This window comes from Gigantopelta aegis, chromosome 2 (genome assembly GCF_016097555.1).
Source record: "Gigantopelta aegis isolate Gae_Host chromosome 2, Gae_host_genome, whole genome shotgun sequence".
NCBI classification, from domain to species: domain Eukaryota; kingdom Metazoa; phylum Mollusca; class Gastropoda; order Neomphalida; family Peltospiridae; genus Gigantopelta; species Gigantopelta aegis.
The window spans coordinates 51,603,976-51,622,979 of NC_054700.1; the positions used below are offsets into that span (position 1 = coordinate 51,603,976).

Here is a 19,004-nt window from a genome sequence, read left to right on the forward strand (position 1 = left end):
GGCTCTAGTCTGTGGTAGGGCAGGTATCAGAACTCGTCTCTGTCTGTACAGTGCACTGCTCATACTGGGAAAGGAAGGCAAATGAGGAACAGTTTCTAATGCTTGCTTTGCAACCTCATCATTGTATATTTGCTGCATAGGTGTTGTTTCTTCTCTTGCTCGCTTCCGTAGTATGCTGATAAACCGAGCAACATTCGGATCACTTGGAAGATGGTTGTGTTCCGATGTGTTCCGTACAAATTCGCCGACAGTGGTGCATTTCCCGGTACACGTTTTTGTCACGCATCTCCAGTGAACACTTTCCCCTCTGGTGCGATTCTTTGCAAATAAAAATCCATCCAATATTACTTGTGGTGAACCTTTTTGTGATTGAACAAATTCTATCCTTCTAAGACCAGCCATGACTAAAAAATTGAATGACTGTTTTTGGTAGCTACATGCAGTTAATATATAAGAACTTTTATGTTATCTCTGTGCTTAGCTATGGTTTAAATGTATGGTCAATGAAATACAAGACATTGGTCGTCAGAGACATAATACTCATTGATATACAAACAATGTCTATCTGAAGTGAAATGAATTGTATACGGATGTTGCTAAACTCTAAAAACACGGACATCATAAAACACAGTATCTTTACATTTGTTAATTCTGTTTAGCAGATTACAATTAACTTCTCCTAGTTGCCTGTGTGGAATTGGTAGATATAACAATTTTTTTAAATAGGTACTGTCATAACTGTGCGGTAATCATTGATATAAAAACAAAACATTGTCAATCTGAAGTGAAATGAATTGAATGGAGATATTGCAGTGGAAAATCCACCAAGCACTGTATCTTTACATTTATTAATTGCATTTACCAGATTACAATTAAGCTCTCGCTGTTGTTTGCATGAAATCAGCTCATTAATTAAGACTGCTGTTGCACTGCAGCATAGCTTGCTGAGCAGATTGGAGCAATACCATTAACGCAGTCAGGGGTGTACAGGATACATTACATAACCCAATAAAGAGTTTTGTCTATCAAATGGCATGTCTGCCTTATGGGACGTCTGTCTTATGGGAGTGAACCCTAACACATGATATCACCTAATACACATTTTGTAACATGGACAGTAACTGTTCAGCTCTGTCAATTAAACGTCGCATGAAGAATCGTCCTCCATATACACATTTGGTTATCTAGTTCAACTATTTCATTTCAACTTATTTTCGTGCTTATATCCAATTAAGGTTCAAGCACGCTGTCCTGGAGACACCTCAGCTATTTGGGCTGTCTGTCCAGGACAGTGGGTTAGTTGGTTACTGGTTAGAGAGAAGAGGGTGTAGTGGTCTTACACCTACCCACTGATCCATTAAGAATTCGCTCTGGGTTGGAGCTGGTACCGGGCTGAGAACCCTGTACCTATCAGCCTGTAGTCCGATGACTTAACCACTGCGCCTACTATACATGGCCGTTGCTCTAGTCAGCAAGCTAGCATTTGACAATATCCGAGTGAACTCTCGTTTTGTTTATCACGGCAGATAAACTGTTGTCATGTCATTAATGCGCGAGACCGTCTTTCTTTATCCTCTTCTAGTATATACTTTTATAATATAGTGACCTATTGTGTCTCATTATCTAGACGTTGTGTTGCAATTACTATATGCTAGTCTCTAATAATCATTGCTTAAAATACTATGTTGGATGTCCGTGATCAATTCTTTTAATGTATAAATAACTACTGGCGGAAAATCCTCATTAGAACTAATCTGCAAAAAGTTACCAACGGGTGCTCCAATGTAGATCGATAGATGTTGCAATTTTTATTTATCGTTGTTCAAGAAATAATCGATTTGGGAAAGACGATTATTTCTTGTACACACCGCATGCACCATAAAGTACGACCTCTTATGTAAGTTATCGCATGAATGAGGCGGGAGGAATTGTAATTGTTATGTTTTTTTATCGTGGGTCTCATGCCATTATTTCTGAAGGGATACTTCGTTCAAACAACATTTCATTTTATGAGCGGTTAGTATCAAAAATAAAACTGTCTTCCACCTCCCCTCTTTCTTCCATGTAATCAATTATGAAAGTCCTAAATGACTTTTCTTTAATTTTATTTCATGATCAAAGGCGTACGGGCTTCCATTTTATAGGGAGGGGGAGGTAGGGGGAGTGACAGGCTCGCTTTTGCCCGAATTAAAAAAAAAATGCCCCAATCTGGATAACAACATTTATTCATCTGCCAAACAACTATGCATTTTTACATGGATTGCAACTAATTTTAAAGATAGAATGATGGAAATGCACGGTAAAGATGTTTTACGTTAGAACATTTTGCCCGAATATCTGTATCAGTTTTGCCTCAATTTGAGGTTTTGCCCACTTGTCTCGTACGCTTATGGTAATTGAAACAAAGTCCATTCCAGCAGAACAACACGTGGAATAAAGTAAACATTTTCCAACTTTTCATGTTTACCAAAATACACCCCTTACCACGGTTTCCATCCGTCCATGATTTTGTTTTTATGCTAGGCACAGACTGTGAACTGTGACGACTGAGTTGGCCAACTCGACGGTTGCGTTGTAATTCCCCAACTCCCGACTTACGACTGGTGTGCTCAGATGAACAACTAATCGGTCGTTGGAGTTGTACACGACGTGAACAGAGTAATACGAGTGTTCAGACTAGTAACTGGACAGTCGTAGAAAGTTATAAAGTTTGTTTTGTTTAACGACACCACTAGAGTACATTGATTTGTTACTCATCGGCTATTGGATGTCAAACATTTGGTAATTTTGATATATCCTTAGAGAGGAAACCCGCTACATTTTTCCATTAGTAGCAAGGGGTCTTTTATATGCACGATCCCACTGACAGGATAGCACATACCACAGTTGTGGTGCACTGGCTGGAACAAGAAATAACCCAATGGGCCCACCGACGGTGATCGATTCCAAACCGACCGCGCAATAAGCGGGCGCTTTACCACTGGGCTACGTCCCTCCCCCCCCCCCCCCCCCCCCCCCCCGACAGTCGTAGAAGTCGAGAGACGTCGAGTTGGTCACATCCGCCGTGACAGTTGGTATAACCGTAAATAAAATGTGTTGAGTGCGTCGTTAAATAAAGCATTTCCTTCCTTGACCAGTTGTGGTGCATTGCATTGGTAGGAACGAGGAAAATAAATCAGTTGAACGGATGCACTGAGGTGGTTCGATCCTGCAACGCAAGCACCCCAGCCAAGCACTCAAGCGACAGAGCTAATACCCTCCCCACCCCTCCAACTCAGAGTTAGTGCACCGCTAGGATTAATGGGTATGTCTCCCGATTGTATGACCCCAAATGGGTGATGATTACCCGGTAGGCTTTGCAAGTTCCATGTCGTCCGGGCTCTGGTGCTAGCAAGATAGCTCAACTGACAGCTATCATAGTCTGTATGTCTGTGATGTCCTAGCAAAATAACAGTGCTCGCTCGATGCGCGGTCGGTGTGGGATCGATCCCCATCGGTGGGCCCATTGGGTTATTTCTCGTTCCAGCCAGTGCACCACGACTGGTATATCAAAAGCCGTGCTATGTACTACCCTGTCTGTTGGATGGTGCATATAAAAGATCCCTTGCTGCTAATCGAAAAGAGTAGCCCATGAAGTTGCGACAGCGGGTTTCCTCTCTCAATATCTGTGTGGTCCTTAACCATATATGTCCGACGCCATATAACCGTAACTAAAATGTGTTGAGTGCGTCGTTAAATAAAACATCTTTCTTTCCTAGCAAAATAAAAACAACGATAATTAAAGCTGATTCGAGATTCCGATCGGACAACGGAATTCGCTTATAGATTGGTGATGCTTGACTGGAGAGGTTAAACCAGACGAATTCGGATTAACGTTGCATGCAAACACGAACGTTTGTTTACTTAATGTCCAGGCACTACTGCCGCACTGGGGTCCATAGATTTTATCAGAACAAGGTCAGGATAAACAGATAATTAAAGCAATTTGGTGTCCTCTTTCACCGATCTACTTTAAGCAATGTTACTTGTTTTCTCTGTCGTTTCTCCGGTTCCAGGCTTGTTTTCTGGTCTTCTTTCGAGGCAAGGTAATAGGAATAGACGATTGTGACAAGACTCCATTACGATTGCATCGGCTGCTATGCCAGGGCCGTTGCTAGTGGGGGCAGAGGGGTAGTTGTCACCCCAGAAAAAAATCTGGAAAGCATTATAGAAAATTAAAGAAAATTCTCTTCTTAACTGTCTAAGGAGTTTTAGACTATTAACTACTCATTTGCCTCCCCCCCCCCCCCAAAAAAAAAAAATTAAAATTAAAAAATCTTAGCTATGGCCCTGTATGCAGTCGGCTATTCTCGTATGAGGCACTTTTATTGTTGGGCGTTGCCTTTAGTCGGCGGTGGGGAGGGGGTCAATTATATAACAAGTAAGAACTGGGTAATATTTAAGGATACGAGGACGAGGGCATGGCCATCTTGCTTGACTCCCTGTTTAACACCATCGCCCTCCTCCGGCTACGACAGTGAGAGAAAGAAAAAATACCCACTGTGCTTGACAAGACAAGAATTGTGAAGGTAAATGTCATGCAGTTGATAGGATGTGATTTTAGACAGGGACGGGAAGAGGGAGGACAGAAATAAATACTGAAAAAACCCACACTAACAAACGTAATTTATTATATAACATTTAATGAAATATCTTAAAATATCAGTGAAATAAAAGTGGTATCAATCACTATTTCACTCTAAAATGTGTTATCGTCACTGTAGAAAGTATTATCTTCACTGTAAGAAAGCCGGAACTATTTTGCTGCTGCCATTTTAAAAATAAGGTAAATTACCAAAAGTTATATAATAAATAGTAAATTTCATGTTTTTTCGTCGCGCAAGCGCCACTCGTGAGATATGATTGCAAGCTTCACACGATGAGATATAAATCATATGTGACAAAAAAACATTAAATATCTTCTATTTATTATCCATATAGTTCAACATAACTGAGTTAATAATAATCGTACGAAGCACACGTGTAATAACAAGTGTAATGACGTAATTTTGGGAAGCGACGTCTTAACATGACGTTGCTTCTCCAGTCCTAGCTCAGACTGTGCATTTGAAATATGACGTCATTTCGTCGTTTCCTTCTAGATGTGGCTGAAACATGATGAGTTGGGTCTTGTTGTTCATAAAGAAAACAACAATAATAATATGGATAATAAAGAAATTATTACATTCGCGTGTGATTTTACGAAATTCGTGTCAGGATTCATGTGTTACCCTCGCTCTCGCTCAGACAATACAAAAATCATGACACTCGTTTCGTAATATCAGTACGACACACAAGCTCGTATAATAATCTCTATATCGAATGTGGTAGCAGGTATACATTTAATGAGGCAGGATACGCTCTACCTTTTACGAACACCTAATAGCACCATTGGTTTGACAGTCATTCATAAGTGGCATGTCATCAGAAAATGTTTTGTACATCCTGAGATTTGTCAGATCAGTCAGACGTAGCCCAGTAGTATTTAAAGCGCTCGCCTAATGTACGGTCAGTCTTGGATCGATCCCCGTCGGTGGGCCCATTGGGCTATTTCTCGGTCGATTAAAGGCTATGGTATGTGCTATCCTGTCTGTGGGATGGTGCATATAAAAGATATCTTGCTACTAAATGGACCATGTAGCGGGTTTCCTCTCTAAGACTAACGTCAAAATTATCATGTTTTACATCCAATAGCTGATGATTTTGATAAATCAATGTGCTCTAGTGTTGTCGTTAAACAGAACAAACTATCAGTCTTGCAAATGGCGGCCCTCATACAGACGAAACACCTGAAAGTGGTTCTTGAGTGCAAACTATCACACAGTGTCAAAATGTCCACTGAGCTCTGTCTTGTGCAGGCTGAGAGTTATGAAACCACTCTTGTGAGTGGCAGTTCTCATATGGACGAAGAATCTGGCAGTGAATCATGAGTGTATGTGGTCACGACCTTGTCAAAACATCTGTTTTTCGTCTTGTGTAGAGATACGAACGTGAACGTGTTAATGGTCTTTCTTTCATATTATAATTAATCAGTCGAACGTTTCTTATAATAGTATTCCATATTTATAACTAACAGCTATCGATTAGTGTTAATTGGATTAGGAATTCATTAAACGGCCATTTTCTGTCCATTCTGTCAAAATGACATTGTATTACAGGATTTTGATTTGTAGCAAGATAGGCTTCTAACCATACAAAGGTTTTTCGAGAGTACTGGAATTTCTTGCGTAATCATTAGGTATAATGTCTCAGTTGAAAAAAATATATATCCAACTTAATAAGTATCAATTTAAAGATATCTGATTGACCTTTACATTGTGATGCCATAAATGTCAAACCCAAACCATCTTTTGAAATGAGTACCATCGACAATGATTTCTACCCATGACGTATGATATAACTGTGCAAGCGCTGTTGGAAATATATTTACATTCCTTTAAAACGTGGTCTTGGAGGATATGTCATAAATGGAATATTACATTCGTGTCATTAGATATTTATCTTGCTACTCCGTTTATACAACTCACTTTCGCTCATTTGATACGTTTTGAAACCACTCGTAACTGCTATGGTATTTAAGGGTGTATACCACCAAATTAAATCCCATAGACGACAATATTAACATATGTGGCTAAAACTCCTACCTGCAGCGTATCAATCAACATTGATATAAATACTACCACCGCTCACCCTTAAAGTAGATAAGAAAAAAGTGGGGGTTAAGATGAAAATTTTAGAGATAAACGGGTAGAGTGTATCACTACTCTAGTTCCGCGCACAATTTGAGTACTTTCTGTACAGGTACCCCACACATGTTTTAAGCACAAGGCTACTTGACACAGTGGTACAAGATGAAATAAAGTTGCATACATTTTTTGCCCAGATGAAACTTTTTTTTACCAACTTTCACATTGATCACCAATGACAGGATCTGTGGTATTAACTGCTCTATTAAAAAGTTGGGTGCACCTCGAACTTTGACCCAGCCGGAAGTAATTTGGTTTAGTGCTACCTTAACAGCCACTCATGTAGTATTGTCCGTATGATAAAAAACAAACAGCCATACAACTCATTATCCTAAGTTTTATTCTGATTTTTCTTTTATAAAACAAATAACACTTGAGTACTACATTTTGGTGTTCGTGATTGTCTTTATAAAAAGAGTTCACTTTAAATGGTGTACAATTTGACATTTTGGTGTTCGTGATTGTCTTTATAAAAAGAGTTCACTTTAAATGGTGTACAATTTGACATTTTGGTGTTCGTGATTGTCTACATAAAAAGAGTTCACTTTAAATGATGTACAATTTGACATTTTGGTGTTCGTGATTGTCTTTATAAAAAGAGTTCACTTTAAATGGTGTACAATTTGACATTTTGGTGTTCGTGATTGTCTTCATAAAAAGAGTTCACTTTAAATGGTGTACAATTTGACATTTTGGTGTTCGTGATTGTCTTTATAAAAAGAGTTCACTTTAAATGGTGTACAATTTGACATTTTGGTGTTCGTGATTGTCTTCATAAAAAGAGTTCACTTTAAATGGTGTACAATTTGACATTTTTGTGTTCGTGATTGTCTTTATAAAAAGAGTTCACTTTAAATGGTGTACAATTTGACATTTTGGCTTTCCGTTTTTTCAGAAATGTTATAAAGATGTGTAACATATAAATTGACACATTCAAATGGTTATTTTAAAAATACTTTTAGTTGCTTTTATGAAAAGTCTCCGTTTAAGTCTATGTACGATATTATTTAAGCTGGAATGGCTTTTAGCAAAAAAAAATTGTTATAAAGATATATAATTTATAAATTTCCAGAATCGAATGGCTGTTTGAAAATGGCGGGGTGTGACCGTAGAAAAGCCTACAAGCCCCACAGGACATCATCCAGTGAAAGAACTGGGGGTAAGAAAACTAGGGACCGTGTCTGAATATTACCTTTTTCCTTCTATATTTGGGAAACAATTAAGAGAAAACAAAAAAACAAAGGTGCTTCTAGAATGTCCGAGAAAAGGGAGGGGCGAGAATTCCAAAAATAGGGATCAGTAACATAAGACATTCTTCCTCCAGAAAATCTTGGGACATCTAGGATCGATCCCCGTCAATGGACTCATTAGGCTATTTCTCGTTTCACCCAGTGCACCGCGACTGCTATATCAAAAACTGTTGTATGTGCTATCTTATCTGTGGGATGGGGCATATAAACGATCCCTTGCTACTAATTAAAAAAACAAATGCGGGTTTCTTCTCTAAGACAACATTTCTAAATAGCCTTTGATTAATAAATCAATATGCTGTACTAGTGTTAAACAAAATAAAACAAACTATAACTTTGGGCTGACATCTGATATAATTACTATACTCGCACAAACGAAGGAAATGTTTCATTTAACAACACACTCAGCACATTTTAGTTTCGGTTATATGGCGTCGGACATATGGGTAAAAACCACACAGATATCGAGCGAGGAAACCCGCTGTCGCCATTTCATGGACTACTCTTTTCGATTAGCGGCAGTGGATCTTTTATATGCACTATCCTACATACAGGATAGTATATACCACGGCCTTTGTTATACCAGTTGTGGAGCACCGGCAGGAATGAGAAATAGCCCAATGGGCCCACCACGGGGGTCGAACCTAGATCGATCACGCATCAAGCGAGGGCTGTACCACTGAGCCCCTCGCACAAATGATGACCAGATTCTTTGCCCCCACCCCACCCCACACCACCCACCTCTCCTCAGAACTGCCCTTGAAAAAGCCCCAAAAGCTATCTAACTTTAGGATACTAGTGGCTGGATGATCCCATTGGTTGCCACTGCGGCACAACCATTCTCTTTTCACGGTTGTAAGGGACGGTCCATAAATGTCAATGGTTTTCATAATCCTAACAATGTTAGGATTGGGTTTGACCCCCTCCCCCCCCCCCCCCCAATCCTAACATAAAAACATTGATATAATGTGTACGAAACATTGACCTTCGATGGACCAATGTTTTACCTGAAAAGCAATCCGAACATGGCTTTTACCCCCTTCCCCCCCCCCCCCCCTTCCGAACATTGTTCGGATTGTGAAGCACATCGATATTTATGGACCGTCCCTAGGTAACCTAAACCAATGGCGGGTGTTCATTTTCATTAATGTCATTTATAGGTGGGGGTTTTCCTGGGCGGCTGGGCACACACCTAATTATCTGGGGCCTAATTCACCAATGTCTCTTAGGCTCTGTTAGACTACAAAGCATCCTCTTTGCAAGTATTTTAGCATTGCACTGCAAGATCGCAATTAAAGTAAGAACCAGGGCCATGTAATACGGTATCTTCTCAAGCTAAACCACCGTTATGTTAAGAAGGAGCATGCTTAGTAATGTTTCAGGCCTGATGATGTTCTAAGAAAACCAAAAATCCATTATTGCGAACATGCAATAACCGATGGCAATTTTCGTTAGTTTTCCGGGTCTAGTAATATTCCTAGAATACATCCATCACCGTGGAACATGCAATAACTGGCTTCATCTCGGTTATCTGGACATGCGTTTCACCCACGCCACGCCAGGAATCCTAGTCCGTTACGTTCAGATACGTTACGCTGGCTTTTACGTCGGCTCCAATTGCTGGATGTCCAATCACGTACGTGATCTACCCAGCATGCAGGTCACAACTTTCTCTTCGCGATGCACGTGAGTGCGTTTCGTGCCGACAGTAACGTGCACTTGCGTACACCTGCCATTCAGAAATCGCTTCGTGCGTAACTGTATATCTCGCTCTGTCTTTTGGCAATTAATATCATGCGGCGTTCCGTGCGGTACGTTGCATAGCTACCGCGTCAGGCAATAACGGATTGGATACGTCAGTCGGTCGCATTTTACTGCATGTCAAGTAATGACCTATAACGTTTATGTTCCGGCGGCAGAACTTTTTTTGTGTTTATATCCTGTAGAATTATCGTATGATTCATTAAAAAAAGAACATGAGAAAAAGAAGTCCCACTTTTTAGAAAGATGGATAGCTGGAAAAGTGTGCAACAAAAAACATTTAATATTTGTACAAAATCGGTTTATTATGTTGTCTATTGATGGGTGAATACTTGAATTTCGCAGTTTACTTTTAAAATGGCGCATAACGCAAATCATAATGCTAAATTATAAAGGTACTGTTTACGTACCGTACGTACTAAAAACGATTCCCAGCCAGTGTACCACGACTGGTATATCAAATGCCGTGGTATGTGCTATTCTGTCTGTGCATATAAAAGATCTCTTGCTACTAATGCAAAAAGTTAGCGTTTTTTCTCTCTAAGACTATATATCAGAATTACCAAATGTTTGACATCCAATAGCCGATGATTAATAAATCATTGTGCTCTAGTCGTTTCGTTAAACAAAACAATTTTTTACTGAAGACGATATTCGATTGGTTTATTATTCACTTATGCTATAGTGTACTAAAAACTGTACCAATAGGGGTGGGGTGGGTTTTTTTCTTTTTTTTTTTTTTTTTTTTTTTTTTTTTTTTTTTGTTCTAGGATGCAATACTCTCCTTTACTTTTTTAGGGCTATCCCCCCCCCCCCCCCCCCCCCCCCCCCCTCTAGCATTTCGAGATTTCCTTTTTCAGTTCTTCTACCGTGAGCTGAACCACAAGATCTCTGTCAACTTTCTCGGAGAGTCACATATTGATTATAATCCATAGTCTAGGGTGGCAGTGGGGCACTAGGAAAGGAAGTATCTAAATGATTAGGGAAACGCCAACTGATTACTGTTTAAGGGCGGGATCGCCTGAGGTGCTTGGGTGGAAGGAAGGAAGGAAATGTTTTATTTAACGACTCACTCAACACATTTTATTTACGGTTATATGGCGTCGGACATATGGTTAAGAACCACACAGATATTGAGAGAGAAAACCCGCTGTCGCCACTTCATGGGCTACTCTTTTCGATTAGCAGCCAAGGGATCTTTTATATGCACCATCCCACAAACAGGATAGTACATACCACAGTTGTGGAGCACCGGCTGGAATGAGAAATAGCCCAATGGGCCCACCGACGGGGATCGATCCTAGACGGACCGCGCATCAAGCGAGCGATTTACCCCTGGGCTACGTTCCGCCCTTGGGTGGAAGGATGGAACTCCGCCGGAACCATTTTCTGATTGTTTATTGCACGTCCTAACCAGTTTCTCTCGACTGCTATATCAAAGACTGTGGTGTGTCCTCTCCTGTCTTCGATAAAAAGTGCATATAAAAAAATTCTTACTTCTAATGGGAAAATTTTGCGGAATTCCTCAGAAAACTATATGTCCGAATTATCAAATTTTCGACATCCAATAACTGATCATTAATAAATCAATGTGTTCCAGTGGTGTCGTTAAACAAAACCAACTTCTTCGTTTTTCGTTTATTAAAGCAGAAGCACAAACACAACTACACTTCTAAGAAATTCGTTTTCCGGTTGTCCGCGTATGTTGCCTTCTGTCTTAAATACAAGGCTCGTCGCTACATTTGCTGTCTTGTACAACTGAACAATTTATTCCAGGTTATTTCTACCAGCTGTCTAACCGGTCTATTGGATGGTGCATATAAAAGACTTTAAATTCTTCAGTGACCCACGCCCACTGGACTCTAAAATCCAATCATATAACTACGCTTCGTTGCTATGCAATGCCAAACAGTGTATTTTTAACTAAACTGGATTGGAAATTGCAGCCGACTCAAACGAAGAATGGTGCCTGACCAGAAGAAGCTTAAAATTGATGGTCTATTACAAATGCTTAAAATTAAAGATTTTAATTTTTAATTGTTTAACTATACTAAGGACTGCAGGTTTACCAAATCCCTCTGAAGTTAGAACGAATGAAATAGTCTATAATTTGAATAATAATCATACCAATATTGCTATCTGTAGTAGTAGTAGTAGTAGTAGTAGTAGTAGTAGTAGTAGTAGTAGTAGTAGTAGTAGTAGCAGCAGCAGCAGCAGCAGCAGCAGCAGCAGCAGCAGCAGCAGCAGTAGTAATAGTAAAAGCAGCAACAACAACAGCAGAAGCAGCATAGGCGTACGGGCTCCCATTTTTATACAGGCAGTGGGGGTGGCAAATATGTTTCCCAATTTGGATAACAACGTTTATTGATATAAATTTTGCACTACTATCAAACACACATATATATGGTTCAGAACAAATCACAACGCAATTTTACATGGATGACAACTAATAAATATTACCATTGTGAAGAGAATGGTGGAAATACACATGGTGAAAAAGTTTCAGGCCGGCTCTGTTTGACCGGACGTCTCGATCCTTTTTGTCCGAATGCGAAGATTGTTTCCAGCATTTTGGTGTGCAGTTGACCCCTCCAACCCCCGTCTCGTACGCTTTCGAGTAGTTGTAGTAGTGGGGTAGGTGATGTTGCTATAGTGGTTGTATAACTGCAGTTGTAGATATTGTAGGCTTTGTAATATCTGTCATTGTTTCAGAATGGATATTGCTGTCGCAGTGGTTGTAATTGGGGCTTCTTACTTTAAACTTATAGTTGTTGCAGCCACTACAACAAATGATGTCCAGTGCCGTTCCTAGCAGGGGTAGATGCAGTTTGTTTTGTTTGGCGACACAACTAGAGTACGTTAATTAATCATAGGCTATTGGGTGTCAATACTATGGTAATTCTGACCCATAGTCATGAGAGAAAACCCGCAACATTATTCCATTAGTAATAAAAGGTGTTTCATATTCATATTCCCAACAGAGAGGACAACACGGTATTTGATATACGAGTTGTACAAGGAAATGTTTTATTTAACGACGCACTCAACACATTTTATTTACGGTTATATGGCGTCGGACATATGGTTAAGGATCACACAGATATTGAGAGAGGAAACCCGCTGTCGCTACTTCATGGGCTACTCTTCGATTAGCAGCAAGGGATCTTTTATACGCACCATCCCACAGACAGGATAGTACATACCACGGCCTTTGTTAAACCAGTTGTGGAGCACTGGCTGGAACGAGAAATAATCCAATGGGTCCGCCGATGGGGATCGATCCTAGACGAGTTGTGGAGCACTGATTGGGACTGGTAAAAAAAAAAAAAAACGCCAATGGGTCCGCTGTGACGTTTCGATCTTACGACCCATGCATCTAGGGTGAGCAGTTTACCGACTGAGCTAGATCCTATATACCCGGTATTATTGTGCTTTGGTTCAAAACGGGAAGGGCCTGGGGACACCGCCCCAAGTCTAAAGATCTAACAGCTGAAATCGGATTAATATATAACTGACCCCCCACCCCACCCCCACCCCACCCCTTTCCAATTGCTGATATCTTCCAATGACGGCTCTCCTTTTGCTACCACTGCTCTTGCATTGTAATTAATCGCCATTTTTCTTGTTGTTACTTTTTTCTTTTTTTTTCTTCTTTTTTTTTTTAAAGATATTTGAATTCACACAGCTTAACTTAAAACTCCAATTCGCACTTTCAGATTCCAGCTTAATCCGGAAGACGCCGGAGCTGACTCGAGGTCCGGTTCGCAGCAACCTCCTGAGGAAAGCGAAGAAGAAGTCGCTGCGGATGTCCATCGTCATCGTCCTCGCCTTCATCATCTGCTGGACCCCCTATTACGTCATCTTCATCTCGGTGACGTTCTTCAAGTGGGAGGAGATCGAGCCGAAGACGATGTTGTGGTTCTTCTTCATCGGGATGACCAACACGATGCTGAACCCCATGATTTACGGTGCCTTCCAGCTTTGCAAGGTGCATAGACCCAGGTTAGTTGAAGAACCTTGTCTATCGAGAATGCTGATGTCATATTATTATCTTCGGGCAATAGCGTGTAGGCTGCAGAGTTCGCAGTGGAAATGTTTAAAGGAAGACGCAAGTCATTTGTGGGTTATTTGAATTTTTTTTTTTTGAATTTTTTTTTAAATTGTCATAATTTGTAATTGATATTATTAAAGGTGCATTATCGTATTTGCAAGTGTCATATTTTCAGTATTTATAAAAAAATTCAAATTATCATAATTTACAGGTGATATTAAAGGTGCATTATCATATTTGCATGTATTATATTTTCAGTATTAAAAACAAACATTTTACTTTCCAAATTATCATAATTTACAGGTGATATTAAAGGTGCATTATCGTATTTGCAAGTATTTTATTTGCAGTATTAAAAACATCTGTTCAATTTTTCATAATTTACAGGTAATATTAGAGGGGCATGATATTAAAGGTGCATTATCTTATTTGTAAGTGTCATATTTTCAGTATTAAAAAACATTTTTCTTTTCAAATTATCATAATTTGCAGGTGATATTAAAGGTGCATTATCGTATTAGCAAGTGTATTTTCAGTATAAAAAACCCCATTCTTTTTGTGTTAAATATCTAATCAATTTTCGATTAAAAAAATTAATTGTAAAATCAGTTTCTAACCATTATTCATTAGAAGTACATATTAACGATAGCTGCAAGTAATTTTGTTTACAACATAAGCTATTGTGAACTGAACACAATATTAAAGGAAGACGAAAATCAATTATTTGTTATTAATTTATAATTAGCAGACACCGTTATTAATGGAAGGCGTGAGCGAAGTTAATTATTGTAGTTTGCAGATGGTATTAAGTAAGACAAAAAGCCTATCGCACGGCTGTTTTAAGTTAAAGCAGTCGATATTAATAGACGACGTAGGAACCATTTTAGTTGGCATAGTCAATAATAAGTGCGAAAAACACACACCATTTAATCATGTTTATAGACCAGGGGCCTCATTCACAAAGGTCGCTTAGGCTCTGTTAGACAACAAAGTCTTTTGGCATTGCACTGCGAGATCGCAAAGTTGCGAGAGTTGAATGAATTAGGCCCCAGGGACCTCATTCACAAAGGTCGCTTAGGCTCTGCTAGACAACAAAGCATCCTTTTTGCAAGTCTTTTAGCATTGCACTGCGAGGTCGCAAAGTTGCGAAAGTTTAGTGAATTAGGCCCCATATTATTAACTAGGAACGCATAAATCGAGTTTTATTATAATATATACAGTGGGTAGTTTTATTGATTTTATATTTGAGAGAACACGGTACGTTTCAGACTTTTTAAGGTAATAATCGGATCAGGAACCAAATACTGAATCAAAACAGAAACAAAACGATGGGATGCAACCCAATGATAAAGAGCTTTGTTTAATGCGCGGTCGGTCTTGGATCGATCCCCATTGGGATATTTCATTTTCCAGCCAGTGTTTCACTACTGGTATAACAAAGGCGGTGGTATATACTGTCCTGTCTGTGGGATGGTGCATATAAAGCTCCTTTTATCTAGAGCAACTTAAGGTGACCACACACAATCAAATTAAAATTGTATTTTGTAATATGCACAAATACTTAAAATACAAATATAACTCTAAGCCAAGGTTAGAGTAACCATATTTTAAGTTATATCGTTATCAAGTTAAAATCATGGATTCATCACTTCATTTTTCTGTTCATAATGGCATAAATATGTTTAAAACATATAATAAATAGACAGTTATGGATGTTTCTCTGTTAAGACTTAGCTGCTGTTAGCAGATATATATATATAACAATATATAATCATAAAAGTTACGTTTTATTCGCATTGTGTGGGGTTTTTTTAATTCAGGGAACTGTTTGAATTTCAAATCATAAGTTTAAATATGTCAAAATAAGACCTTTTTTTTTGGTTTAAGAAATATCTTGTTTTTTGCATGTATGGTTATTTTAAGTTTGCCTTGAAGGTCAATAAGTATGGCTTGCGTGTTCCCTTAAATCTTCACCATTGGATGTAGTGGCATACTACCAATGCTGCAGTTTAAGACAAACCAAAGGGGGCATCCGTTTATAGCTGTACATATTCTCAATAAAGTTTTAAGACAGATACTCGGTTTGGACAAAGAAAATTAAGATCAGCTCAGTGTACACATTTTATTCCTCTAATTTACGACAAACGTCTTGTCTACCCATTAGTTAGCGAAGCCAGAATTTTATACTGGAGATAACCATTCTGTCTTCTGTCTATGCGACAGAAAATGTAATATAGGTGTGTTTAAGGGACATGATGTCTACGCCAGTTGTCCTACCCTATGTCCGCCCTTACACCATTGGATCATGACTTTCAACAAGTTACAGTTTTATTTGTTCTCCGTTGACAATTCGTCACGAAACAATTGTCGAAATGGTAGCACAATGCAGCCTTGCAGCCTACAAGTATTGTTGTTGTTTTTTTATTTCACTTCGGCGATTTTGCAATGTTTGTATCTGTTACTCTCTCTCTCTCTCATTGAGTGTGTTTATTCGTACTAACACGACGAGCTACAGATGCTTGCCAAAACTAACTAACAACTATCAATTGTGTTTCACTATTTTATTATAAAATACGTGTTGCAGTTTTCTCTTTAAAATAATCCTTTAGTGTAAGTATTGATTTCTGGTCACAAATTAAATATATAGGATAAACTGACGCTCTCATGTTCTATGCTATTTACGTTAGTCAAAAAACTTTGTTTATAAAGGTTTATTTTGTAAATAAAGTACATAAATGTAGTTTTATTAAAAGTGTATGTAATAAATCCAAGAAATCACTGTAGAGTTCATCACGTCATTCTCATCATTTTATTTCTAGTTGAAACTAAAAATTCGGATTTTATTGTTAATAAGTTTCTATAAACTATATTATACATTTTAAATTTTCCTAATTGCTATTTCTTTATTTTGTTTTCTTTCTTTCATACATTCCAAAGTAATGCGTAAACTTCGTTTGCATAGCATTTGTTTAACGATATAAAGCCCGAAGGTGCCATCCCAGATTCCCAGTAAGTTTAAAATATTACGAGTACCTGTGTGTGTGTGTGTGTGTGTGTGTGTGTGTGTGTGTGTACAACAAAACATATATATATATATATATATATATAGAGAGAGAGAGAGAGAGAGAGAGAGAGAGAGAGAGAGAGAGAGAGAGAGAGAGAGAGAGAGAGAGAGAGAGAGAGAGAGAGAGAGCGGTTATTACCAGTGTTTTTCGGTATCGTCAATATTATATATTAGGAATAAAAATTGTATTATGCGAGCCTCTGGCGAGCATAATACATTAATTTTATTCCTAATATATGATATTGACGATACCGAAATACACGAGGGTAATAATCTCTTTATCATATAAGCTCAAGCTTAATACAACGTGTTTTTGTAAACTGTACACGCAACTTAAATTCCAGTCCGCCATTACTAGATATTCAAATGACGTAAGAATATGTGGCGCGGTGTGTTTTTGAATGGAAATGACGTCAAACTCGAATAACGTCATTTTGGATGTCCTTACATCAAAATAAAGTTATGCCTAACGTTTTTTGTTTTCTGAACGCTGGACAGCTTTCAGTGTCAAACTGCCATTGAAATGGTTTTATTCGATGACTATGAATGCATACGTCAATCATGGAGTGTCACCCAAGTACGTTTGCTTAAATGTCAATAAACCTAGTGCCGAGACCTCGACTAATTTACATCTAATTTGCAAAGTTATCAAATTCTCAAATAATGTGATCTGAAAAATATCACATACTTTGATTGCACTGAAAATGTAAGATATTATATGATAAATAAATAAATATATATAATTGCAATACAGCTATTTGAACCACCAACTCAACACCTGCTATTAAGTTGGGTGGGACGTAGCCTAGTGGTAAAGCGCTCGCTTGATGCGCGGTTGCTCTAAGATCGATTCACGTCGGTCGGCCCATTGGGCTATTTTTCTCTCCAGCCAGTGCCCCACGACTGGTATATCAAAGGCCGTGGTATGTGCTAACCGGTCTATTGGATGGTGCATATAAAAGATCCCTTGCTACTAAAAGCAAAATGTAGCGGGTTTCCTTTTTCAGACTATATCTAAAAGTTACCAAATGTTTGATATCCAACAACCGATGATTAGTAAATTAATGTGCCCTGGTGATGTCGTTTCAAATCTGGAATTCGGCTCAAAATATTTTCATGACTTTGACCTAGAATTACAGTAACATTAAACTTCGTGTACTGCATCGCTGTAGTGAGTGAATTGTACTCAATATATGTGTGGGATGTCAATGCAATTTCCAACCAATCAAGGAAACAATTCGATCAACAATAAATGGGAAGCCTGATATTGTTGTGTTGCATAATATGTTGCGGCAATTGGCGCCAAATAAATAAATCAAATTAGCAAAATGGATACTTTCGACCAATTGTGCCGTGATAAAAGGTGTGAATAGCCTCATCTTTTTGTTCAACTCAAATAAGAGCGACCCCAAATATGAATGGTTTCCATTCCGTTTTTGTATTTATTTGATTGCTTCCTGAACTGTTTTGTTGGTCACTGAGCTGGTAGCATTTAGGAGAATTGTTTCATTGCGGTCATTACGGTTTGACTAAAGGATACTTTGGGGCGGGATGTAGCCGAGTGGTAAAGCGTTCGCTTGATACGCGGTCGGCCTAGGATCGATCCCCGACGGTGGACCCATTGGACTATTTCTCGTTCTAGCCAGTGCTCCACAACTGGTGTACCAAAGGCCGTGGTATGTACTATCGTGTCTTTGAGATGGTGCATATAAAATATTCCTTGGTGCTAATCGAAAAAGAGTATCCCATGAAGTGGCGACAGCGAGTTTCCTCGCTCAATATATGTGTGGTCTTTAACCATATGTCTGACTCCATATAACCGTAAATAAAATGTGTGTGCGTCGTTAAATGAAACATTTCCTTCCTTCCTTCCTAAAGGATACTGTAGAAATAAGTAATTTTCCTAGACCACCTTAAAATGAGATATTCGTTTTGAGCCAGATTCTGGATTCATTTGAAGTCACGAATCTATAATATACAAGGGGGCGAGAAATAGCCCAGTGGTAAATCGCTCGCTTGATGACCGGTGGGTTTGAGATCGATCCCCGTCGGTGGATCCATTGGGCTATTTCTCGTTCCAGCCAGTGCACCAC

At 38.8% G+C, this 19,004-nt stretch overlaps 1 protein-coding gene across 4 annotated transcripts in view; it reads left to right on the forward strand.

The window, feature by feature from the left end:
• Positions 1–19,004, forward strand: part of LOC121386832 (gonadotropin-releasing hormone receptor-like) — a 227,424-nt gene that overhangs the window by 152,711 nt on the left and 55,709 nt on the right. For 2 of the 4 annotated variants that reach the window (XM_041517849.1, XM_041517865.1), the window contains exons 4-5: positions 7,858–7,944; positions 13,513–13,798. In XM_041517849.1, coding sequence (XP_041373783.1) covers positions 7,858–7,944; positions 13,513–13,798 — 373 coding nt within the window. The remainder of the gene's footprint in view (positions 1–7,857; positions 7,945–13,512; positions 13,799–19,004) is intronic. The other 2 variants (XM_041517872.1, XM_041517858.1) reach the window with 2 other exon arrangements.